This window comes from Rattus norvegicus, chromosome 1 (assembly GCF_036323735.1).
Source record: "Rattus norvegicus strain BN/NHsdMcwi chromosome 1, GRCr8, whole genome shotgun sequence".
Lineage (NCBI taxonomy): Eukaryota > Metazoa > Chordata > Mammalia > Rodentia > Muridae > Rattus > Rattus norvegicus.
In genome coordinates, this window is record NC_086019.1 from 262,909,992 (window position 1) to 262,936,869 (window position 26,878).

The following is a 26,878-nucleotide window of genomic DNA, read 5'->3' on the forward strand; positions in this document are numbered from 1 at the left end:
TGTGTGGAAATCTATTCGCTGAGAAAGTGAGGGAGAAAGAAAAAGACAATGTTCTGAAGCACCCAGGCGGGGGTGGAAGTCAGAGTCTGACTGTAGCAGGCACCAGGCATCTGTGTGCTTGGTGAGAAACATTAATCCTCTGTCCACTGAAAGCTGAAAATATTTTGCCCTAGCCTGCCATTTGTTTTTGAGCTTGGTCTGCACTAATCTTTCTTCATGCAGGAGCTCAGAACATTCCAGTGTTCAGGGTCTGCTTCTGGGCTTCCTGTCTTGCTTAAGCGGCCTCTTCATCTTCACATTATGCAAGCTGTTTCCTGGGTTTTCTGGCAGTATTTTTTATAGCTTCATTTATTTACTTGCATGTGTTGAGTGCATAGGGGTTTGTACTTGGGAACCCAGGAGGGATAGAAGTTGGCGGGATAGTCATGGTCATACTGTCAGAGCTGCTTCTCTTATCCCCAAGTGCATCAGGGAGACGGTTTCATAATTGACCTTGTTATTTGGTGATGGCTTGGATACACACAGCATGTTTTTCTTTCTCTCCGTACCTTGCCTTTTCTTCCTCCATCCCTATTAAGTGCCCGCTCTCCTTCCCACCCATTCCCCTGTTACAGGAGTCAGTGGCTGGGGCAGTTACAAAGGTATCTGCTGTTCTGTCAAAGCTATGTTTCCTTTGAGAAAACGTTATCCAGCTTTGGTGAGGGTTTCTCCCTGAAAACTTGGAGACCACAAAGGACCAGACTTGTTGCCCTTGTCCTGACCAAGCCCTTACCCAGTTCATGCCTTCTGGTTTGGTTTTGTCAGTCACTGGATCAGAACTATCGAATAGTGCCTACCAGAACCATCAGTGGCCTGGTCTTCCCCGAGGCAATGATCTTCCTTCTCCCTGAATCTATCAGTAGCCAATAGATCAACAGTGAGGGGTAGGGACCCCTGAATACCCTGTGCTTTCCAGTCTACTGATGGGTCCGTCCTTTTACAAGCTGCAGGCATCTGCAGCTGCCGTGATTTGTGGCCGTCAACTGTATGTCTTGCCCTGAAGGTGGCATTTTGCAGCCCTTCTGGAAGGTTTTTATTTTTGGGCAAAATAAATAAATAACTCTCATTAATGCACTCATTTACATGCGCGACGCGACAGCTTGTTAACAATGGTTATTAATGTACGCCATGCGGTAACTGGTTATTTATAATGGGATTGCAGATGTTTCTAAATTTTCTTCTTTTTATTTGTATTTTTGTGTTGTTGTACATAAACGATATTTACCTGGACACGGAAATATATTTAGAGAAACAGTGTCAAGAAGGTGCTTTTATAACCAGGACTTCCCTTTAGCCCAGCTGTCTTGGCTAGAAGGCTGGAGATTGCCCAGGACAGCCCTGGGCAGTGTGGTTGGTGCCTTTTGCCCTCAAACACTGGGCTTGAAACATGGCAGACACCTGCTCAGTTGGTTCCATTTCTCTAAAAACCCACAGGATTCACACAGATGTAATGACAACAGATCAACTCATTGAACTTAGGTGTTTGGTCTGGCCACAAATCTTATTTCCTGATCCGCCCCCTTTCCTCCCCTGCTGGGTAAACCACATGCGTTTGGAGGAAATTTACCCTCTAAAACCATGGGTAAAGGTCAAACAGATTTGCATCCTGGGCCAACCGATCAAGGAGCATGCCTGTTTGGTCCATCAGACCTGTTTGCGGATACAGTTGGGCAAGAACGTTCTTGCCCGCCCCCACCCCGTGGTTAACTGGGGTTGCCTTTATTCCTTTTGAGTAACGTCTCTATCTCTGACTTTTTGCATGATCCCCGGGGCCACTCTTGATAGGTAGTCAGCTGACCTAACTGTGGCCAGAGCACTGTGGAAGAGGCTTGCTGTTCCCTGGGGCTGGAGGTCTACCCCGGAGAGTTTCCCCTTTAAATACTCAAACTTTAATGCGTGGAGATATTTGAAGATAATTTGTTTTCTAAAACGACATTCTGTAAAGCATCGCCTTGTTAAACTCTACAGACTTGCTACCATTAGAAATGTCTTCAAAGCCCCCAGAGGGATCTTTGCACTCCGACGTCCGAGTGAGCGACATGTATAGACCTGTTTGTCCCGGGACAAACAGGTCCTGTTGCATTTCAGGGTCTTCCTTCCTCTCTACAGTTTGTTTTTCCCCTCGTCTCTACAGTTTGTTTTCCTTCCTTTTACCTTTTAACACTTCCATCAATAATCAGTGCGTTTATCTCCGGCAGCCAAAGTCATGCTAATAATCACATGTCTCCAAGGGTCCAGAGCGAGGGGGGGGGGCAGGGGTGGGGGGTGGGGGGACACCAAGCCCATTGTCAGTATGCAAACAAAGAAAGCACCTTCTCCAGGGGCAAACCTAATGGGACTTTTGTCTGAGTAAGGTCTGATTGGGGTTCTCCATCTTGCTCCTTCACAGGTCTCTGAGGGGGGATTTTCTTCCTGGTTTTCACAGCGATGAGATACTGTCAGTTTACAGCTGAAGAATGCATACCAGTAAGACGTGACTCAGGTAAGAACACAAAGCAAGTGAGTGACACACAGCAGTGTCTGCCTCAATCCCATGCTCTCTCTCCTGAGGTTGGACTCTTATGAGACCCTGGGCATGCTTGGCTGGAGCAGAGCTCCCTAGAACCGTCCCAGACTGTTGAGCAGCAGGGGCCAGATGTAGACCCCGTGTCTCCCGGAAGCTTCCCTGCGTTTCATGATCCTCTCGGAACCCTTCTGCTGATAAAGCATCAGGAATTCGTTTTCTGGATTGCCGTGTTTATCTCTGGAGTGCTGGTTTGTTGTAGGTGAGTCCTGCGGGCGGCGGCGATTCAGGCTTATCTTCTAGGTAGTCATGCGCTGAGGGCTGCACAGTTCGACCCAGGCGGAAATCAGCTGCAAAACACCTAGTCCAGAACACACACCCCACACAACTGAAGCCAGCTGCTTCTCACTGACACATCCTGTCCCCAGAAGGCTCACTTCTTAGAATGTGGAGAGCTGGGCCAAGACAGGCCAGGGCAACAAAGGCCCCGAGGGAGTCTGTCTACTAAGAAAGGACTCTCTACGCAGTTTGTCTCACTTTTACTTCTCTCGTGCAGGCAGATGGCTGGGTGAGAGGGCAAAGAAGAAAGCCGTAAGGCTACCGAGCTGGCCAGCAACAAGCCGCAGCCTTCCGCGGCTGCACGGTTTTTATTTTTTGTTTTTGTTTTTGTTTTTAATTCTGAGCTATTTCATTCAGAGAACAAAATACCCACTGGGAAAATGTTTTCTGGTTTTTCGTTTTGTTTTGTTTTTGTTTTTTTCTCACTTTGGGAAATTCTATAGAGGGCTATCAAAAGACACCACCCTGCTCCAACTCCTATGACCCTGGGCTGCTAGCCATCCACTGGTCCTCACATGTCTGACCTACCACTTAAGATTATGAGAGATTAGTTGTGCCTTTCCCTCCCTTCGAGTCCTCCTCTCTGCTTTTCACCCTTCCTAGGCTTTGATCTGAGGCGTTCCTAATGTACTCTTTACTCCTAACCGCACACGATACTTATTTTTGTGGGTCGTCTTTTCCCCGCTGGTCTAATCTGTGTGTTCCTTCAGGGTAAGACCTCTGCTTAGCTTATGTGCCCAAAGCCTTAATATCCTCTTTGCTGTGAGATGCTCAATACAGTTAAAGTAGACCAGGAACAGAGCCACAGGGTTCACCCTTAGACGTGGGAAGAACACCTCCACTCTAGCCTGGCCAGAGAACATTGCAGACAGAGACCTCAGTGTCGTGTGCCTCAGTTCCTCCAAAACAAGGAGACAGAAAGCCAGGGCTGGACAGTTAGTGTGGTTAACTTCATTTATAACCAAGACAATCAATATTTGACCAGGAGAAGTCAGGTAGGAGGTGGGGGAGCTGACATTTAAGCCAGGTTCTCCCTGACATAGAAGCCCCCCCCTTTCCATCCATGAATGACTCCATAACCCCACACCAGAGGATCCAACTGCTTTGCTGATTTCCCAGAAAAGGGCTCTGGCTGGCCAGGCCTGGGAGGGTCTAGGCACCCAGACAGGCAGCAGCTGGCTGCAGGCCATTCCTCCAGCTATGTGGCTGGATGAGCTGTTTATGTACTCTGCCTGTCTGAGCCCCGGCACCTCAGCTACCCCAGCTACCCCAGCTGGGGGCTTTTCACAGACGACCCAGCAGGCAGCCGTGGTGTTTCCCTGTGAGGAGTTTAGGTTGGCCATGGTGCTAGGGGGCAAGGGAAGTGGAGGGTCTCCAGTCTTCTTTGCCTCTGAACCTTTCATTCCAAGAGAGCAAAGAGGAGGGAGTGATGGGGTGGCTTGGGCCAAGCAAAGCCTAAGTGGAAATACGAAGGAAAAATGGTCTGGACTGTATTCAGGGCAAGGGATACAGGGGCTCCTTGAGGACTTGAACTAGGTTTTGTGTCACAAGGCAGCAGATGACAGCAGAAAACTTGGTGTTGATTGATGGTTTAGATCCCAGCCCTGCCTGTCACTGCTGGGGTGGGAATAGGCAAGTCAGTTTTGTTTTGTTTTTGTTTTTGTTTTTTAACCTCTTAGCCTTAGCTTCTTTATCTGTTGCACAAAGAGGACAACAGCAGCATTTTCCCGGGTTTGGCAAAGACACAGAGACGCCGTATCGTGCTAGGCACATAGTAGCCAGTAAGTGGCAGAGTCCCTATGAATTTTTCCTTTAAGTATCTCTTTGGTTCCTAGACTCGTGAACTAGTGAAAAGGTCAGGGCTACAGAGGACACCCACACAAGAGTGTCTAAAGACTGTGGATGGAGAAAAGGGAAGCAAAATCCATCGTGAGCAGATCCACATTTAGAGGAACTGAGGCTGAGTGGGAGACGGTCTGTTTCTAGTTAGGGAACAAACAGCCAACAGGAGAACTGGACAGTTGTTGTTGCTTCATAAGTGTCAAAGTTCAACTGAGAGAGAGAGAGAGAGAGAGAGAGAGAGAGAGAGAGAGAGGTATGTCTGTGTATATGTGTTGTATATGATGTACATGTGTGTAGCCTATGTACAGTGTGTGCAACTGTATGTACATGTGTTGATTCCTCTGTGTGTGTGTGTATGTGTGTGTGTGTGTGTGTGTGTGTGTGTGTGGTGTGTAGTGTTATGACTATAGTAAGACTGTATAGTAAGACCTTGGCTGTTTTCACTTTCTGTGTCTTAATAAGGACAAAAATATTTTTATGTAAATCTTTACTTTTAGCATATGCATGTCTTCTGTAATTCTCCCAGTGGCTCTCGGATAAGGAAAGCGAGTCTTGGAGAGGTCACTTGTGGGATGACCAACCCGATAGAGGTGGCCCTGAGCCTAGATCTACCCAACAACAAAACAGCAGCATTCAGGCTCACCCTCTGAGTGAAGGGACTCCTGAGTGCAAATAGACTTCAGGCTTGGCTCTGCGTCTGCCGTGGTGAGCTTTTCTTGTGGCGAGTCACCTAAACAACTGTGTTCCCTTCTGGCTCCCAGACCCACCACTTCCTGTGCAGCTTGTTGCCACCTCGTTTTTATTTTTGTCAGCTCTTCCTCTGAAGCAGGCCTCACCCCAGTGATGCAGGCTCACTGGTGGGAAGAAGACTGGCCTCTCAATTCTGCCTCAGCCCAGGCCAGCCGGGCGTGTCAACTTGATCCTGATGCTTGGGATCCCTTGTGGTTGGGGGTCCTGGAGAACTTCAGCTTCCTGCCATTCATGGGGTGGGCCTGCGGAGGAGAGAAGGACACCAGTCCCTCTCTTTGTGCGTTCACAACACAGTAAGGCTCCCGCTGCAAGCTGTCTCCAAGACTGCTTGCAGTATTTTTCTCTGAACAGCTCCCTGCAGACCCAGCAAACGACAGGGATGGCCTGGGCCAAACCTGGAAGTGAAACCCTAAGGACAGCCCCACATAGCTCTTGAACAGGAAATAGAAGTTTTATTCGTTCCTTTACTCTTTTACCAAACATTTACTGGCAAGCGCCTACAGGCACCAAGGTCTGGCCTTTCAGAAATCCACAATTCTGATGGAATAACCAATGTCAAAACGAAAAGCACAGCCCAGAGGCCAGCATGAGGCTACACAGGCAGCTAGGGAATGGTGGAACCTGTCCACCCTGGCTCAGCCAGGGGAAAAAAAATCACTCAACTCCGAAGGCTCAATCAGGATTTGAGAAGTAAAAGCTGATGGCAGCCAAACACCATTATTTACCAAGTGTTGCAAGATGTCAGGTTCCCCCACTAAGACCCTTACAAATACTATTTCGTTTAATTCAAACGTTGGCCCTAGTGCAGAAGATGCCATACGTCTCTGTTTTCAGGAGAGGAGGCCGAGGACAGTGGGTGTGAGAGGTGACTTGCTCAGAGCGAGGATTTTATTTGTTGAGCAAAGTTCATCTGGGAAGTAACCCGTTTAGCTTTCATGAGGCTAAGGAGCAGAGAGGAGATAAGATTGGTGTTTTCAAACGGCTCCTTGAGTGAGGCGGAGGATATGCTGAGCACAGCCTGCTTGGACACGTGGTCCTCCCTGGCTACCAGGTCACATAAACCACCACGGCTGTGGCTGGGAACAAGTTTTTCCATGGAACAAGTTCTAGCTTGTGGCTGGCCCTGCTCCCTCAAGGCCTGCGGCCTCTACTTTCAAATAGGTCTTCCTCCCTTCTCTCTGCCTGTAGAAATTTTATAAGGCTTCCTGGACTTAGGATCCAGAAAGCAAACACGGTCTTAATGTACCACCCCGGGGCTACTTCCCTACCGATTAGGCAAGAGCTGGAGCCATTTCAGAGGCAGTACTTTTAAACGTCTTCTCAGGCCTGTAGCGTCCCCTGGGAAAGTCGCTCTCAGGGCTGTCAGTGACTCAGACATCTTTAAAGACAGCTAGAGTCAGCACTCTGAGGGAGGAGATCTACTTCTGGACGGTAACAGTATTTTTGGGAACAACTGCCCCTTTGAAGGAAGTCACATTTGTCTGTGAAGGTCCTGTGACATGACCGTGCCTGGTAAACTTTGGTTTCAAAGCAGTTGTATAGTTCCAAACCAACCAGCTTCATCAATGTCTATAGCCACCAGCCAGCCAGATCCAGTTCACCTTGTGGCTTTGAGCACAAGTATTCACCATGCATGATGCTGACAAAGTTTCGCCGTGTTGGTTCCTCTCGGTCCTATAACACCTGCCTTATATCTCTAAAGGTTTCTTAAGATTTAGTTTTCGTGAGTGTGAGTGTTTCGCCCGTGTGTAAGTGTGTATATGTACCATGCATGTGCCTGGCGTTTAAGGAAGTCAGAAGAAGGTCTAAGTTCTCTGGGAACTGGAGTCACATAAAGTTGTGAGCTGCCTTGTGGGTGCTGGGAATCGAACCCTGGTCCTTTGCCTAAAGAACAAGTACTCTTACCTAGTGAGCCTGTTCCTGAGGTCTAGCAGAGTGGTTCTCAACCTAATGCTGTGGCCCTCCTTATGTTGTGGTGACCCCCAGCCATAACATTATTTTTGTTGCTACTTTATAACTGTAATTTTGCTACTGTTATGAATTGTAATATACATATCTGTGTTTTCCGATGGTCTTAGGTGACCCTTGTGTACTGACCCCAGGTTGAGAGGCGCTGCTCTGTGGGGCACTTAAGAGAAGGAGGCTTATGAGCAAACATTGCCATGCAGCCTCCTGGCTGCAAATGTGTGTAAATGTGGACAAGGGCTGCCTAGAAGCAGACTCTTACATCGTCTGCCAAGATTATTTTGGGGGTCTAGAGAGATGGCTCAGTGCTTAAGAATGCAGACTGGTCTTCCCGATGACCAGGAGGCTCACGACCATCTCTGACTTTAGCTCTGCCAGATCTAACCTTGTTTTCTGCCTTGGTGGACACTGTACTAATGTGCATGAATCCGCACAAAGACATGCACACATACGTACTTTTTTAAAAAAAAAACAGGTATTAGGAGGAGATCACGAGGGTGGAAACCTAAGGCCACGTGTACAAGGAGCCTCCTTAGTGGACCTGGAAACCGCACCAAACTCCGTCCCCTTGCGTTGTTGTTTTCCACTGTGCACCCCACAAGGTGTTAATAGGAAATGGGCACAAAGAGGGCCAGGGTGAAGGCGTTCACTCTGCCCCACGTTATAGAAAGTCACAGGAAACTCGCAGAATGCTTCAGAGCACATCTCCAGAGGAATCAAGTGGTGTCCCTCCCCAGGAACTTCAAGGATTTTAAACAATCAATCCGTGAGTGGCATGGCTGTGCCTTTGTTTAGAAAGCTTTTGGGGACTGCACCTCTGTGGCTGGCATAGTGTGGTTCAGTGGGGGTAGCTTCCGTGCGTAACCAGAGTAACTACTGGGGTGTCCTAAAGTAGCATTTCCACCGTAATTCCAGTAACGTTGGGGCTCCTTTAAAGATGCTTTGTGATGGGGCCTGTTGTGGTGGTACATGCCTTTAACCCCAGCACTGGAGGCAGAGGCAGAGGCAGAGGCAGAGGCGCAGAGAGGCAGAGAGGCAGAGAGGCAGAGGCAGAGGCAGAGGCAGAGGCAGAGGCAGAGGCAGAGGCAGAGGCAGAGAGGCAGAGAGGCAGAGAGGCAGAGAGGCAGAGAGGCAGAGAGGCAGAGAGGCAGAGAGGCAGAGAGAGAGGCAGAGAGGCAGAGAGAGAGGCAGAGAGGCAGAGAGAGAGGCAGAGAGGCAGAGAGGCAGAGGCAGAGAGGCAGAGAGGCAGAGGCAGAGAGGCAGAGGCAGAGAGGCAGAGAGGCAGAGAGGCAGAGAGGCAGAGAGAGAGGCAGAGAGGCAGAGAGGCAGAGAGGCAGAGAGGCAGAGAGGCAGAGAGAGAGGCAGAGAGGCAGAGAGGCAGAGAGGCAGAGAGGCAGAGAGGCAGAGAGAGAGGCAGAGAGGCAGAGAGGCAGAGAGGCAGAGAGGCAGAGGCAGAGAGGCAGAGAGGCAGAGGCAGAGAGGCAGAGAGGCAGAGAGAGAGGCAGAGAGGCAGAGAGGCAGAGAGGCAGAGAGAGAGGCAGAGAGGCAGAGGCAGAGAGGCAGAGAGGCAGAGAGGCAGAGAGGCAGAGAGGCAGAGAGGCAGAGAGGCAGAGAGGCAGAGAGGCAGAGAGGCAGAGAGGCAGAGAGGCAGAGGCAGAGAGGCAGAGAGGCAGAGAGGCAGAGAGAGAGGCAGAGAGAGAGGCAGAGAGGCAGAGAGGCAGAGAGGCAGAGGCAGAGGCAGAGGCAGAGGCAGAGGCAGAGGCAGTCTGATAAAAAAAAAGCTTTGTGATGATGTAAAATAAATGCACTGCTCTTGTCTCAATGGGAATGAGAGATAATTTATTCTGGAGCCAAATATGATCATGACCTAAGAACACAAATTTAGGTTACAGTAAATAGCAGTTTCAACATAGGAACTGTTCCAATTAGTTTTGTTTTGTTTGTCCCAAGACAAATGTTTCTTTGTGAAGCCCTGGTTATCCTGGAACTTGCTCTGTAGACCAGGCTGGCCTTGAACTCAGAGGTCTGGCTGCCTTTGTCCCAAGTGCTGGGATTAAAGGTGTGCACCACCATTGTCCAGCTCCAGTTAGTTTTTCATGCTGACAGAACAAAGGTCATAAGTTAAAATACTTTTCAAATGCATCAGTGGGTTCCTCAGGTAGGTGGTAACAGGAAGAGGAAAGCCCTTGATTTAGGTCTTACAAGCCGTCTGGTGGCATTCTGTACATTCCAAAGAAATTGAACTAAAAGTCACAAGGATGTGCGGTCACACACAGAGGTGGGCAGTAAATTGCCACTTAAGGGGTTAACAGTCAGAGAGAATTTATCTCTGGACCTGCAACGTCCCACCCTTTCCACAGCTGCTGAAGCTCTACCAGCTAAGCAGCTCCGTCAGATGTTCACTGTGGCTGCAGCTCTTTTCCTGGGAAAGTTAACTAGCATTTGGGGCTGCTCCTGGCTCACCCTACAGAGGAATGGGCCGTTCTGGTGGAGCACTCACCCTCAACGGAGACCCGAGTGTTAGACAGAATAGGTACCATTTCCCAAACCTTGACCGTTTTGGTGATGTGATCCTTTTTGCCGTCTTTAGAAAAATATTATGAAGCAGCTGTGGTATCAAATGCATGTTCATAATTAAACTTGCATAAAAGTTAGAAAACCTTTTACACCATTTGAAGTGCATCAATAAAACATCGACCTAGATTCCTTGTCTTCAAAGAGAACTATCTAAAAATACCATGCACACACTCACAGATACAGACACATACATACATACATACACACAGACACATAGACACACACACATAGTCACAGATACAGACATACACAGACACACATACACAGGCACGCACACAGGTACTCACACAGACACTGACACACAGATACACACACAGACACACGTACACAGAGAAACACACACAGACACACATACACAGAGAAACACACACAGACACACACACAGACACACAGATACACACGTAGACACACATACACAGAGAAACACACACACACAGACTCATAGATACAGACACACACACATACAGACACATGAGCAGACACACACACAGTCACACACACAGATACAGACACACACATACAGACACACACGCAGACACACACACAGTCACATACACAGACACATACAGAGACACACACAGACACACACACAGGCATACACACAGTCACACACATAGACACACACACACAGACACACACACATACAGACACACGCACAGACACACACACAGTCACACACACAGACACAGACACACACTTACAGACACACACACAGACACACACACAGTCACATACACAGACACAGACACATACACAGACACACACACACACACACATAGTCACACACACAGACACACACACAGTCACACACACAGACACACACACAGTCACACACACAGACACACAGACACACAGACACAGACACACACACACAGACACACAGACACAGACACACACAGTCACACACACAGACATATACACAGACACACACAGACACACACATAGTCACACACATAGACATACACAATCACACACACAGACACACACAGACACAGACACACACACAGACACACACACAGACACAGACACACAGACACAGACACACACACAGACACACACACAGACACATACACAGACACATACACAGACACACGTAGACACATGTATGTATGCAGGAATATTGTCCTATTGTCCCCTTTGCAGTTATTTTTCTTTCCTCTGCATTTGTAGTTCCCAGAGGAACTTGCTGCCTGCTAGGTCCTATCTGGAGGACAGCTTTGTCCGCTGTGCTGAAGAACTGCCAACTATGCTTCTGGTCTGCTCGGCTGCAGAGTCCAGGGATTTCCTGGAGGTGTGGTGTCAAAATGTCAGGCCTAGTTTTTCTGTTTAGAAGTGGTCTTCCTAGACTTTTGGAAGGAGGAAAAAGGTGTGTGTGTGTGTGTGTCCATGAATTTGTGTGTCTGTATGTGTACATGTGGTGTGTTGCAAACATAAGGAGAGGTGCAAGCCACAAGCAAAGGATCGTGGGGAAAAGAAAGGAAGGTGGCCACAGTTGGTGAGACCACTCAGTGACCTGCACTTGCCTGGCACCAGATTGCTCTTTTGTTTGGGTTTGGGTTTGGTCTGTTTTCCTGTAACCTGGGCAAACTGTCTTCACCAGGCCACCTCCATTGCCCTTCCACTGTTTCTGACCTTCTGTGGAGTCCAGTATCTAGGGACTGAGGACGGTGCAGTCAGGGAAGAGCTTGCTTTGCTAGGACCAGGACCCCAGTTCCATCCCCAGCACTCGTATAAAACCTGACACGGTGATATGACTGATACTCCTAGTGCTAGGGAGGTGAGGACATGCCGACCCTGGGGCTTGCCGGCCAGCCATGTAGCCCAATTGGTGAGCTCTAGGCAGAAGAAAGACCTTGTCTCAAAGGAGGTGGGGGATGTTCCTGAAGATGCCATTTGAGGGTGTCCTCCAGCGTCCACATGCGTGTATGCAACATGTAACTGTGCATGCACAAACACTCATAAAAATTGGTTACAATATCATTTTTTTTTGGCTTTCCCCCTTTTCTTGTCACTAATTTGATTTTTCTGATCAGGACAAATACAAGTTTGATTAACTGTTAATCAGCTTCAATTTCCACCCCTTTTCTCTTGAGCCCACCCAGCACCTCTTTCCAGCCCTCTCTGCATTTCCTAGTAGAGTTGCTTCTTTGAATCACAACTCTGGGCCATTCATTACTCTCGGAGGCTCTCTTGATGCTACTAGCCTTAAGATTGGCATTTGGAAGGCGAGGGAGGATAATGTCGACTAAGAGGGAGAAGAGAGGGTTTATTCTGAGGTGTGTGAAGCCTGGCCCAGAACCCACTGTTCCAAAAGAATGCAAATAGAGCCCCCAGAGATACAATGGGAGGAGCCCAACACCAGTGGTAGTAAGCACAGGAAAGCACGGGGTTCCCCGACCGATCATTGCAAGGGCCGGGGGAGCTGGGCCGGAGGAGCTGGCCTCGGCACGGGCTTGGAAGTCAGGGCAGGTGTAGGTGTAGGCATAAGGTGTAGATGTGGCAAAATTTTATTTTATTTTTCAGGGGAACATGTTTTTCTGGCGTTCCTTGTCCCTAGGTGAGCTTGTTCCTAACTTGTAGCAGGGTAGATTTGGCAAACAAGCCATATAAAAGACAAGATGCCACGAAAGCCTCTCAGAGCCGAACTGCTGAGGTAAAAGCTATGGAACTATGGAACACTCCTGGGTATATACTGCGCCGACACATTGCATCTATTATATCCGTGCTGTGCTTCTGATCTTACCGTGGTCTTCTTGCCCAGAATGAGGCTCTTGGAAATGTCTACGAAGCATTTTAACGTCATGCGCTTTCGCTCTGCTCTAGCTACGCCATTCTTCCTTTCCCTTTATGATGACAGGAGAAGGCTCTGGAGACCAGACGTCTGGCTGCCATTAGAAAGACTCAAGGCTGATCAGTAGAAAGAATGTAGTGCAACCTGGCTTCCGGACAGCCAGTCTTCCTGTCCATAGGATCCCTACATGGCCTGGGCACGGAAACTGGATTTCCTCTCCTGGCTCTGGTTAGGAAGCAACTCACTAAATTCCTCTGCATCTGTCTCTGTACTCATCAAATGAGAAGTTTCAAGTAGGGAATCGCCCAGATTTGCTTTCCACACAAAAGCCCCATGATTCCTAGTGACCCCCTTATGTTTCACCTCCATCACAGCTGAAGCACAGAGTGTCCTACCCACATATTGGGGGGAGGCGAAAGTATACAGAGAAGTGCTCAGTAAACCTTAAAGCCATGCAGATGTCAGCTGTCTTCCTTGAGACTCTTTCTGCAGCTTCCTCTTCAGGCTATGTTTCAAGTTTCACCACTTGCGCTAAAGGAGACATAGCTTCTTATGGAAATTCCTAAAATCTTGTCTTCCGGAAAAAGGAGGCCAAGAGATCAGGGCAGGCAAACAGGGCTGATGCCTATGCTAATCCCATCTGCAAGTTCTCTGGAAGGAAGCGGACCACTCTCACTGCGAAAGATGGATTTTTCCAGTTTCATGCAAGGGTGAGAACAGTGCTAAGAGTTCAGATTTCAAATGTGGCTTTGTTCAGAGCATGGAGAGGCTGTCAAGAGCCCGGAGGTCACTGCGAGAACTTCTGCAGTTTGTCTTCCATTTGTGTATTTCTTGGCAGTTTACTCATGTGCCAAACCTAACACCATCCATTTCTCTGCCCTTTTTCTGATTAGGGGATGCCTTCACGCTGTTGCCCAGGCTGGCCTGGGACGCATGGCAGTCTTCTTGCCTCCCTGCTAACTGCTGGAATCATAGGTGTGACCACCATGTTTGACGACTGCTGTCACTCTTGCCAGTGGGATGATGGGAAGTTTTATCGTCAAAGCTTTGCATCCACATGTAGATCCTAGATTGAGAGCCACAATTATTTTGCCCGTATGTCATTGAGTCGTTTCTCAATACTAGAGGAAAATTCGGTTTTCTCTTGTTTTCATTTCCTGGACTCCTGTGGTGTACCTAAGTTCTTTGCAGAGCCTCTCAAGGTGTCAGGACTTGAATGAGTTCCAGAGAACCCTTGAAGTAGGCCGTCTTTTACAGTCCAGATCTGGGGAAGAGAAGTTGAAATGCCCCAAGCAATGCAGTTAGGAACAAAGTCAATATCTTAAAAGCAAAAACTGGAGACTTTGTTTCTCTTCTTCTCACAAACCTTAACAAGCCATACACCTGCTCTGTGCATCTTATCGCTGCTCAGACCTGCGGCTTCCTGGGGAAGGGAGGGTATTTAATGTCTGTCTGAACACATGGTAAAGGCTCTGCTGACACTTCTGGTGAGGGAGCACCCTCATAGAAGCAGGGAGAGGGAGGATGGGATAGGTTTCCAGAGAGGAAACCCGGAAAGGGGATAACATTTGAAATGTAAATAAATAAAATACCCAATTTAAAAAAAAAAAAAGAAAATGCCTTTTGCCAAGAACACAGCTGGATTAATTAGGTGCTTTTCACAGACCAGGCAGCCGATAAATACTTGCAGATTGATTTGCTAGGCAAGGGTTCTTGGCACCTGGCTACTTTCCTAGTTCTAGTGTATTTCTTTTAGTTTCAATCTTTTAGAACATTTAGCTATAAAAGCACCGGTGGTCAGGGTCCAGTGTGGCTAGAAGGGATGTCCGTGATAGTGGCTGTCATTACCTATATTCCCAAACTGGTTTCTTGCACCATGTTCCAGGATATCTTGAAGAAAAAGATATTAATAGAGAGACATTGAGTTTCTTAGACTGGCCACCAAAGTTGCCACAGAGTTTAGGAGTAAAGGAAAATTTAACTTTGTTGAAAGGTGTTCTCTCCAAGATGTGGCCATAAAACAGTTTCTCCCCCTGTGTTTTTTTTTTTTTTCAGGATACCTATTAAAATATTGCAAAATTCTTGTACTTCTGAATTTTACTGGTAAAGAAACAGAAGTCTTGAGGAGGGAGTGGGGTTGTTATAGAGAGTAGGCAGCTGGGACTAGGACACCATTCCTATCTTGCTCAAACTGGCCAACCACATACTACAGTGTGTTTGGGGATTTCAGGTATCAGGGTGAGGGTCGAGATGGTTAGCAAAGGGAAGGGAATGTTTTATTCTCTATTCGGCCCTCTTCCTGGGGGCCAGGTTTCCTAAACGGACTCTTTTCAAAGGTCCAAGATGCCCTTTTAAAAAATGGGAGTTGTACTTTATTCTTATTTACCAATTTTGGGGTATTTGCCCCATAAAGCCTGGACGTAGCATGTGTCAAGTGATGCTTCAGATACTGGCCATGTGACGAAGTTCTGAGGGAGAGACAGTGATGACTCCCAACTCCTGGGATTCTCTGAGTTTGCACAGAGCATATTTATTATATGGGCATAACATATCTGCAAGGTGCCTCTCAAGCACGCGATGCAAAGGGCGAGTGAGACACAGGTCTTGTGAGATAAGCCAGGACTGGGACTCAGATAAAACAATGCCAGGTAGAACGCCATCAGCCCCGCAGACTGGCTGGTACTCTGAGGAATCAGGTTTCAGAAAATGGATTATATTGGCATGAGACTTGACAAAGACTGAGGAAGGCTGAGAGACTTGGATAGGATGTACCAGGCAGAGATACCAGCTAGGAGAAACATTTCGAGATGATGCGATAAAAAACCTGGCGAGACAAGGGAGGATGTGGAGCCGTGAGCTGTCCTAGTGGATTCCAGAGGAGGGGCATCTATGCAGTGAGGAAGGCTGTGTGTGTGTGTGTGTGTGTGTGTGTGTGTGTGTGTGTGTGTGTGTGTGTGTGTAATAGCGTTAGATAACACCAGGCAGAAGGAGACTGGGTAGAAAGGCCCACGTTAGGGGGTGGCGGCTGCTATTGAGCAGTTCAATTCTGAAACAACCAAGAGAACGTTCTGGTATTGCCATCAGTCTAAATGTAAACAGGCCTGGAGAAAGCAGGTCAGTCACTTTCCAAGTGCACAGGGAGAACATACGGTACTGCACATTATCTCAGGAGATAACGACTCAGACAAAATGAAGGCTAGAGATGGCAGCCTGAAGGAAAAGTCACGGAAGACAGCTGTAGAGGACTCTTTCAATACACAAACCATAGCCAAATGGCTGAGAAACCCAGCTTTGGTAAGAATGCAAGAACCACAGTGGCCTGGCTGGTTGGCAAAGGGACTTCAATGTTTGTATCTCTTTATCTGGGAAATGGGAGCGATTTTTATCTCAAAGGGGTTAGGCCTTTGCTGCAAGAAACTTCCTGAGCACGTGGACACGCGGTAGGAGCCACGCGTGAGCAAGGGCCAGCGGCAGAAGTAAGTAGAGGTTGCAGATTCTTCCAGACGCCCAGAAATGGCAGGGACCTCAGGAAACCCAAAGCCTTTGCAAGGGTTGAGACGCCCCGTGGAGAGGATGGGCCGGTCCGAGCCACCAGCCGCACCCAGCCCCCACCCCAGCTCAGCCCTCCACCCGCTTTCACAACCCAGCCCTCCCACCTGCCCCCACCCTGGCGAGGGGCCAAGCCCAGCGCGCATGTGCCGACGTCGGAGCCCCCCCCCCCCAGCTCCGCCCCTACTTTCCACGTCTCACTTCCCCTAGCTCTGCCTCGCAGCCTCGGCAGCAGCTCCGCCACCACGATTGGCTACAGGACGTCCTCCTCTCGGCCAATAAACGCCACGCCGTCGCCCCCGTGTTACTGGGTAGAACAAAACAAAAACAAACAGAGCGAGCGGGGCCAGAGGCGCTCCGAGGCGGTGGCGGAGGCTGAGGAGCGGGGTCGGGGCCCGGCGGACCAGAGACCCGGGCGAGCGGTGGCGGCCCGAGGGGGTCAGTACGGTGGGCGCGGCTCGCACGCTCGGGCGGGCGGCGTCCTCCTTCCGGTGGCCCCGGGTCGGCGCAGGCTGTCGCACGTTGGGAGGGGGAGGGGGCGTGGAGGCCTCGCTGCGGCGGTCCGGACGGTCGGTCCCGGTCCCCACCCGCCTCGGAGCCCTCGGGTCACCCTCGTTCGCCCAACGCCCGGGGCTGCGGGGAGTTGCGGGTGCTCGCTCTCCGAGGCCAGGCCGGCCCGGCCGGGGCGCTGCAGCGCGGGCCCGCCCCCTCCTCCGCAGCCTCTTCCCCGGCGGCCGGGCGTGCGTGCGCTCGCGGCCCAGAGGAGCCCCCGGGCGCCCGGCCGGACGCAGTTGAACGCGGGGGACGGGACGGTAGGAGAGGTGTGTCGACCGGACGGAGATCCGGTGAGGGGTCCGCGCCCCGAGCCCGGGCCTGGCCACCTTGGCTGGCCCTACTCGCTGCGGGAGGGTCGGGGTCCTGCGGGAAAGGCGCCGGTCGGTGCGGGCACGGGGCGCGGACAGCTGCCCGCCCTGACCTGTGCCAACTCCTCCTTGCTGTCTCCTGCACAGGGTCCCTTAAAAAAATAGAATATAGCCTAGAGAAAACAAAGCCGAGAAGGGAGCCCCCTCTCTGTGTGAACGCATGCTGTGTTTGCTGCACGTCTGTCCGCTACTGTAATGTACGTAGAGGGCGTGCTTTTTTGTTTTTTTGTTTTGTTTTGTTTTGTTTTTTTGTTTTTTGGCGCCCCCCACCCTTACCCTCAACAGTCTCAAAACTGCAGATGTAGGTATTGCCTGTCTTCCCAGGTCCCCGTCCTTGGGAACTGGGTCTGTAGCCAGCCTCTGTAGTCTCCTTATCTGCTATGAATGATTCAAAATGCGGCTCCTGGCCTGGGTGAGGTGTGGGTGTGAGGCCTACAGGCTGCGTTTAAAACAGTTTGATAGTCTCACAGTTGCATTATTCTTGATTTAAGAGTTTGAGACTTTGAGGGAAGGCCCTATTTATTTATTAAAAAACAAAACAAAACTGAGGCTTTAGCTTATGTGCTCGTCCTAGTATTTATATCCGTAATGGGCCTGCGATGTCTCTGTGTATCTCGTAGTAATAGTAAGGGCAAATACTTGTTACGACTGCAAAAATAAATGTGCATGCTTCTTCTCTATAGTGGTTGCTTTTTGCATTATTGTCACAGAGCGCTTTTATCTGATTGCATGTTACTAATTAATATGATTGCATCCCAGGGAAGAATTAAGGTACTTTTCTAGTTAACATATGGTCTAAACTTAACTTCCAGGATGTCAGAGTAATTTATCGGGCATTTTGGAAACGCACTGGAGAACAGTTAATTTCAGCCTTCATTTTTTTTAGCTGTATGCATGGCTTTTTTTTTTCCTCCCTCGTGGGAAATGATTTTGTATAGATTAGTGTGGAGCAAGTGGAATTTAGATTTTTTTTTTTTTTTGGCCTACATTGTTTGAAGTAAGCATTTTAAGGATTGTTAAATTAAAAGAAAAAGGAAAAAGCCTACTGAAGAGAGTGCAGCATACTGTCCTTTATAACAGCTGTGATGCTATCGGTGTGACTGGGCCTTGACTGTTTGATCCGGCTGTTATCTCCATGGTTTGGCTGTTATAATTAATAAAGCAGTGTATTATGTGTGTTGGTTATTTGCTGATAGCTGTTTTCAGTATCATAGTTTATTTTTAGTGTTTGGAAAGCAGAATTAACAGTTGGTGCAACAAACCTGTGCTGTCATAAACTTCTTTAACCCTAAGAAGGACTTCCCTATACGGCGCTGTAAGCTCCTGTAGTGTGTTTACCAGATCTGGATTCTTGTTGTGGTTCACCGGCTGTGCTGCTGTTTCTTCTTGCCCAGGCCACCTTCTCCTTCTGAACCTCTACATGAAGAACATGAAATAACGCGTATCCAATGCATTTTGAACTACAAAGGGCCTGAGAAGCATTATTTATAATATTTCCCCCTTTATTAGCTGGATGCTGCAGAAAATATTTTCTCAAAGGTTCTACTCGCATCCAGAATGAAAATAACACTTGAAGATGTAACTTTGGTTACATTCAGATCACATCAGAGCTGGCAGATTTCCTCTAGCGAGTGATCCAGGCATACGCTGAGGGAAAGCAGGATTCAGCAATTTCAGCCACGGAAAGTAGTAAAATTCTCCATTTCCAAACTATACTTGGTCTTACATTTGTATGACTCTCTACGTATCTACTTTAAAATTCATTTTTTTTTCTAGATCCCAAGTCATTTAAAATTAACACCGGGAAGTAAGTGGCCATTCAGACCTACATGTCAGTTAATTCTGAGCAGAACTAGAGAGTGATTTTTACCATGTTCTGTTTCTTGGGTAGGATAACGTCTTGGTGTAGCCTAACAGTCATGACATCACCTCAGCATAAGGTGTTACTCTTGTTTCACAAGTTGATACCTGTTTTAGGGAGAAAGGATATAGATGTGGAGGGCCTTATGCTTGTTAAACTTGGTGAAGTTTATCACCTGTCTGCTCTCCACAGCACACAAAGGTCTCACATGCAGGTGTTAAACTCCTGGTGACCCATGTGTGTCCTCTAGTGCTGCGATTACGTGTGTGTGTGTGTGTGTGTGTGTATTTTAACCACATCTGCCTTTTATTCTTAAAGCAGGTTGTGCTTTTTTTTTAAGAATGAAAATTTTAGATTATAAAAGCCATATGCTGAATATAAATCACATAATAGAAAGGGTTACTTAAAAATCTCTTCCTGTTTCAGTGCCTCATAAAAAGACAATGTAATGGACGAGGAAATGAAATGACAGCTGCCTCTGGTTTTGGATAGTCTGTGATGGGAAAGATCAGTACATGAAATGTTCTGATTAGCCAAGACTGTTGTTTTTATTTTAGAGTAAATTTTAGTTTTTGTTAGAGATTTATCCAGTACTTATGTCCCCGTATGTGGATGTCAAATTAATTTTAAGACTGTATTAAATGTGGGCTTGGGAGATGGAATGTGGGTTAAGAGTGCATAATGCTCTTCCAGAGGACCTGAGTTCGGCTCCCAGAGTTCACATCTGTTGGCTCACAGCTCTCTGTAAGTCCAGCTCTGGGGGAATCCAGTGCCCTCTTCTGCCCTACACAGCTGTCTATTCACAATGTGGCTTATAATGTGGCACACAAACACATGCAGAAGCACGCACACACACGTGCACACATGCATGCATGTACACGCACATGGTAATGGGGGGAGAGAATCGTAAAAGATTTGGTGTGTATGTTTAAAAGATGTGTGTTATAAATGTTTCTTTAAACCTCACGTTTAAGGGATTCATTGGCACATGCTGAAATCTGATGTAATTTTTTGTTTTTCTTTTTGTCTCAGAAAAGCTTATGGAGAAATTGGGAGCTAAGTATTAATTAGACTATTTTTGAAGGGATTGAGGCTTTTTTTTTTTTTTTTTACATTTTATTCAAGTAAGTTGAATTTACCTTATTGTGTCAGTTTAGAAGATGTTGAACCTTTTTCTTTTCTTTTTTTTAAAACGTAGATTCTAAAGGAAGACTTCCATTTAGTAATTTGCGTATAATCAGTGCAAGTGAAATTAAGGAAAAATGGATGTAGAAAACGAGCAGATACTGAATGTGAACCCCACTGGTGAGTTGTATTCTAACCCTGCCTTGTGACCAACCTTGAAGCTGTTCCAAATGAGAGTAAAGCTCTTAAAGTACTTTCTTAGCCATGCTTAAGGTATCCTGGCTCTACAAAAAGGCAACGGAAACTAGTAAAAGTTTTGAGTACTTGCATTTAAAAGTGGTCAGCATTGAGGGTGGTACACTTAGCTGGGACAGTGTTGAGCGACGTTATGTTACAATAGTAAGGACTTCTACACTGAGATAATGTAGAAAGCTTTGAAAGAGTTTTTCAGTAAGGGCATGCTTTAGAACACCACTGTCTTCACTTTGGAGACTGTTGAAGATCGAAGGAGAGAGACAGACTAATGAAATGCTGTAACACACTATGTGTGTTTGTTTTGGATTACAGTGTTTTCTTATTAACATTTGTACTTTTTTGCTAAGAATCTAAAAGAATTGAATACATCTGTGCTTTTTAAATTGATTCAGTTTTCACTTTTTAGACTCACAAACTACAATAAAAGTCATATATGTCAACTTTACATCATAATAATAATTATCATAATTACAATTACACACCAGACAGTTTGGGTGATTTGCCTCTTATTTGAGTTACCCATCTGGGAAAATAAACTGCTAGAGTGGTAATGAAGCCAGTGGCCTTTCTGACTTAAAAATGTCTCCAGAGCAAAGCTGAGGCGCCATCTGCTTGTCAAAGACATCTGAGACAGGGGAGAGTGGTCTGTGGGGTGCTGTTGACAGGAAGTGCAGTCTGGTAATAGCCCCTTCTTTGAGGCTATGAGCAGGGAAAGTCATAAAAGAAGTAAAGCATTGATTGCTGCAATGGGTTGAATGATCATTGTATGACCATGTAGTGTTCTAGTGGCTGAAGTTGTTAGGATGGTTTTCATGGAGGGAATGAGATTTGGGTATATTTTGAAGAATTCTGATAGCAAATTAGTAACTAAATGACTTCTAAGCAAAAGACCATTTGGTCTCTTTTAGGTACTAATGTGCCAACCACTTTAGGTGCTAATGTACCAACATGTGTAGGCTGGGGACCTTTCAGAGATAGAAATTTAAGGAAATAGTTTTGGAGATAATGATTTTAAGAGCATTTCCTATATTGAAGGCAGTCAGTTCAACAGTTGTATTTGATTACAAGTCAAGTATATATTGCAGACATTAAGTCTCCTAAACATTTGTAATTGAGCAGGGAGAGTTTTGAAAATAGTTTAAATACCATCAGAACCTTGATTTCCTCATCTGTATGACGTGCTGAACTTGTACTGTCCAGTAGAAAAAGTATGTTAGACACTGTGCAGTTTATCTCCTTTGTCTCAAGATTCTTTATTACCTCTCTCTACTTGGTAACTCTTTGCTCACAAGTCTATAGTTTTTTTGTTCTTCATACTAACATAGATTTTTATTATCCAAGCAAGTGTAATAACTTTTTTTTAGAAAACCCTGTTAATTAAAATTCAGTACCTTCATTTACTTTCCTTGGTAATGGGACAAATAATCTTATCTGTCCTTTATTAGATCAAGTCATGTAAAATTGCCAATGTATGACTACTACTAGCCTACAGAATGTTAATTGCATGTGAAGTAACCAAATTAAATTGTACCTGACGGGGCTGAGAGATGACTCAGTAGTTAAGAGCACCGACTGCTCTTCCAGAGGTCCTGAGTTCAATTCCCAGCAACCACATGATGGCTCACAGCCATCTGTAATGGGGTCTGATGCCCTCTTCTGGTCTGTCTGAAGACAGTGACTGTGTGTACAAATACATAAAATAAATACATAAATCTTTAAAAAAAATTGTACCTGACATAACAGTGGATATTGGAAATACTTAGTTTGGTTTTCTTTTTTCTCTTTTAAGACCCTGACAATTTAAGTGACTCTCTCTTTTCTGGAGATGAAGAAAATGCTGGCACTGAGGAAATAAAGAATGAAATAAATGGAAATTGGATCTCCGCATCTACTATTAATGAAGCTAGAATTAATGCTAAAGCAAAAAGACGACTGCGGAAAAATTCATCCCGGGACTCTGGCCGAGGCGATTCAGTCAGTGATAATGGAAGTGAAGCAGTTAGAAGTGGAGTAGCTGTGCCCACCAGTCCAAAAGGAAGGTTGCTAGATAGGCGGTCCAGATCTGGGAAAGGAAGGGGGCTGCCAAAGAAAGGTTAGTGTGTGCTGTGCAAAGAAACAACTGGAAGAACCCCGGTTCCTGTGCTAGGACTCCCTTGTTGTAAACAGAGAAAGCATTAACAGTCCTAGGGCTTTATGAGTTGCATGAATCTTTATGGCAGAGCTGAAGGCCCATACCACTTTTTCTTTAGGTTGCTTACTTTTTCTTTGGAGTAAACTTTCTCTTTTCCTCTCAGCAAAATATAGTAGACATTGATGCTTTCAGTTATGAATTTTATACACATTATGAAGGTGGTCAGGTTTATTATAACTGTTACCAAATGAATCTATGTCTAATGTTAAAAATAGTGACTATGCATTTGGTAACATATACGTGGATCTGGGTCTGAGCTCTTTTTAGTTCTGCTGCTTGAGTGTTGGAGTAGATTGATTTATTTCACTGTAGTATCCAGTGCCTAGAATACTGATAGACATTTAAAATTCATTGGATGAGAGGCTTTCAGCCTCTGTCTATAGTAGGATTTTAGTAGAATTGGAGATTGGACTGGATTTTGAATGGTGTGAGCTTCAGTTACACATTTAAGACGCTGATAATTTAAATGGATCTTGTGATGAAGTGTTTGGAAAGAGGGGGGAACTGAAACATGGAGATTGAATTTCAGCATCTTTTATTAATGAACATAGAACTAATGCCAAGAAAAAATATGATTATGAAAAACATTTTTGTTGAGGTGAATAGGGAAAGATAAATATATCAGTATTCAGTGGTCTTTCAGAAATTATTTTGTGATTAGCTTACATAATCATATCAATCAAAGTGATCTGAAGTTATCTGGTTCTGGTCTGCTGTGTTGGCAAGGATTATAGTCCAGGTATAGAATGAAAACTTAAAAGGGGGGCAATGGCATTCTGAAGGCTTTTTAAAAAGTATTATTTTAGACAAATTTGGCCTTCTAAAAATGCCACAGTAAATTGATAATGGAAAAGTGAATTGCTCAGTTGAAGTTATAGTCTTTGTTCTATATGCAGAAGTAGAGAGAAACAGCTGTTACTGCTGTTGATTTTTTAAATAGCAATTATTTGTTAAAATACTGCTAATTTCTAAGTATAGTTTAATGTGCACTTTATGTGGAAGAATATTACATGTTAGCATGACGGTAGTCATTATAGATATCTGTGGAATGTTTTTTTTTTTTTTTAAATGTGTTGAGCTTTTAATGCCACATTTCCTGGCCCAAAATGTTTTTCTTCTTTATTCTTTTTTCTGGTTCCAAGAAATGCCAAAATTTAGAGCTGCACCACAGTGTCATGTTCTGTAAGGTCTGTGGTACAACTATTGCTCAGATTAAAAAAATATTTTAAAGATTTTGCCTTTGTAATTTCTAACTAAGTTATTTTGACTTAATGCTTTTAGAAATATAATCTATTATTGAAAAAGTGATCTTTATAGGAATTTCAAGTGTAATTCTCAACTGGAAAATAATTAGCATAAGAATTTTTACATTTGAAATTATTTCAGATTTCAGTTAATATTTGTGAACTATCAACTGAACTTTCAGGTGGTGCAGGAGGCAAGGGTGTCTGGGGCACACCTGGACAGGTATATGATGTGGAGGAGGTGGATGTGAAAGATCCAAACTATGATGATGACCAGGTATCAGCTATTTTTTTTAATATACTCAATGTTTGTAAGATTTCTTGATTTTCACTCATAAGATTGTCAAGTGATACATGGTTATGTATCAGTACTCCATAGCTATGAAGATAAAGACAACATGAATAGAAAAATCATATATACAGATTAGGAAAACCAGGTTTTTTGATAGTAAAGTATACATAATTTCCACTTGGTTTTGGGAGTCAGGAGGTCTTTATTGACTTGAGACTGGTGATAATAAAGGAGTATCATGGGCTGCAGGTATTGGGTTCCTTTTTAGAATCACTACTTAACATGAGTACTAGTGTATATGTTGTTCTGGGGACATGTGCATTTTCTCTCTCATGATAATACTTAATAAGGAATATCTTAATGCATCATTGTGAAGTTCTTTCTGTCTTTCTAATGGAAAAATTTTAAAAGTATAATTGGTGCAATGAATCCTACTGGTACTCTTCTTCCAGCTTCCCCAGTATTAACTCACAGGCTATCTTATTTAATCTATATCTGTTTACTTGAAAATGTCAGTGTGTGTGTGTTAGATTGTTTTCTTTGCACATTATTCTCATATGTGTACTTACCAGTTTTAACAGATGGATATGGAAAATTTCTAAGAGATTATAAAAATATTTAAAAGCTGTGGGATTGAAATACCATGTACTTTGCTAAATATTAGTCTTTTAAGTATATGCTGCAAATAATATTTTAAGTGACAAGTTGTAGGTAAATATTTTAGCTTTTCTGTAGAGTAGACACATGGGTTCATGATAAGCATTTTTTATCTTACTTAAGTTTCACTTGAACTGCTTTTTCTTAGATTTTCAGTCATTACAATATTGATCTCTTATTTTTATTATATTAATTTTGAAAGTTTCTGCTTTTGACAATGTTAGTACATATATAAGAATACTTAATCTTGTTAAAAAGTCAAATTTTAATGAAAGTATGTGCTGGGATGCCATGTTAAAGGTTTTGGGTCGAAAAGTTGGTTTTGCGAGGAATATAAAAGTTAACATAAAAGCTGAGGTGGCTTAGGTAAGGTGTTGCTATGCAAACAGGGGACCTGAGTTTGGATTTCTAGCACCTCTATAAATGCTGGACATACGGTGATCTCAGCATTGAGCTCAGCATTGAGAAGTGGAGACAAGTGGGCTCCAGGGCTTGCTAGATGGGGCTCCAGGTTTAGTGAGAGACTTTTTCCTCAGAAAATGAGGTGAAAGGGATGAGGAGATGGTTCAATAGGGAAAAGCACTTTATGTACAAATTGGGCAGCTTGAGTGTAGTCTCCACAGTCAGGAAACTGATAGGAAAAACCAGCTGTGGTGGATGCATCTGTCATCCAGTCCTTCAGTGAGGACATGGTAGGTGGAGGTAACCTTGACCTCTGGTCCCTGCACACCACATGCATGCATGGTACATGCTCCCCCCTCCATACCCAAGTAAGTCAGCATGAAATACAGAATTTGGGAGAAAAATTACACATTTGCTGCCGTGAGTGGGTTTGTTCTGTCTGGGGCCTGTTGACGCTTTGTGACAGCGTCGCACCCAGACTGATTACAGCAGGAAGCAATGTCCTTTTCTTGCCTTACTGGTGATCAGCTGGCGGAGCTATGAAACGATGGTTTCAGTTTATTCGAACATTTAATTTGTGATGCCCTTCTTTCAGGAGAACTGTGTTTATGAGACTGTGGTTCTGCCCCTGGATGAGACGGCGTTTGAGAAGACGTTAACACCCATCATACAGGAGTACTTTGAGCACGGAGATACGAACGAAGTCGCGGTAGGTTTTCAGGGGCAGGGGGTAAACACCATGGAGAGCGATTGGGGTTACTCTGGATAGAGCCATTGGGGTTACTCTGGATAAATTTATGTTCTTTTCTTTTGTAACAACAACAAATGTCAACCAAGAAAGGAACGTGGCTCAGTCACTGGGCGACACTCAGCAGCTTCAGAGGACACTGGTCCCAAGGGCAGCTTGCCCAGCCCTTGTGCGGGGCCTGTGCATGCCACTCCTCACTGTTATAAGTGTGCTGCCGCCTCCGTAGAGCTGGAGTCTGTGCTACAACAGAGAGCAGTTTGACCCGGTGCCTTCTTCTAGCCCTTCGATGGGCAGCTGTTCTTGAGTTGCTAGGGTACTGGGTTGTAGGCTCCCCTGTTGCAGGTAACAGTTGCTGTTCTGTTCTTCTGCTCCTTTCTATAAAAGACCCAAACCCTGCTGGGCCTTTGCTCAGGCTGCTTTTGCTATAGTGTCCAGCTACAGCCTTATCAACGTCTGGTAACTTCTAACAGGAAGAGACAGATTGTTTACCTGTACTACCGTGATCTTAGCCCGCTCAGAAGACATTTTAGCCTTTTCGTGCCAATCCCCCTTTCATTATCAATTTATACAAAGGATGGGCAGCTTAGGCAAGATGGGGTATGAAAATCTGCTACTATCCCAAGAGCTCCCCAAAGCCTCTAGCACCTTTCTGTTTGCAGACGTAGTTCATTGTAGGATTCTGACAGTAATGTTGACAGGTGTCATATGTGTCTTACCGTACAAGACCTTCGTATTGCCAAGGATTTCACACCTGTGCCTGGCCCTTGCCCCTGTGGGTTGATCTCCCATCTTCATTGAAGGGACTGGTATTGTCTCAAGATCCAC

At 45.7% G+C, this 26,878-nt stretch overlaps 2 protein-coding genes across 13 annotated transcripts in view; both read left to right on the forward strand.

The window, feature by feature from the left end:
* Rbm20 (RNA binding motif protein 20) overlaps window positions 1-2,560 on the forward strand; it is a 241,241-nt gene extending 238,681 nt beyond the window's left edge. The window contains exon 14 of the mRNA XM_039080732.2: window positions 2,429-2,560. Within this exon, the coding sequence (XP_038936660.1) occupies window positions 2,429-2,470 (42 nt within the window). The 3' untranslated portion in view covers window positions 2,471-2,560. The remainder of the gene's footprint in view (window positions 1-2,428) is intronic.
* Window positions 2,561-2,667: 107 nt separating this feature from the next.
* The window catches only part of Pdcd4 (programmed cell death 4), a 36,923-nt gene continuing 12,712 nt past the window's right edge, over window positions 2,668-26,878 (forward strand). For 2 of the 12 annotated variants that reach the window (XR_010056940.1, XM_063272662.1), the window contains exons 1-6: window positions 16,851-17,176; window positions 17,366-17,475; window positions 20,338-20,444; window positions 22,309-22,611; window positions 24,137-24,231; window positions 25,901-26,014. Coding sequence is in view for 6 of the 12 variants with exons in the window: in XM_063272662.1 (XP_063128732.1) it covers window positions 20,402-20,444; window positions 22,309-22,611; window positions 24,137-24,231; window positions 25,901-26,014 (555 nt within the window). In the remaining 6 variants the exon portion in view is untranslated. Of the gene's footprint in view, window positions 2,805-16,653; window positions 16,794-16,850; window positions 17,201-17,365; window positions 17,476-19,837; window positions 19,884-20,337; window positions 20,445-22,308; window positions 22,612-24,136; window positions 24,232-25,900; window positions 26,015-26,878 lie in introns of those variants that run through there. The other 10 variants (XR_010056946.1, XM_063272663.1, XR_010056939.1 and 7 more) reach the window with 9 other exon arrangements.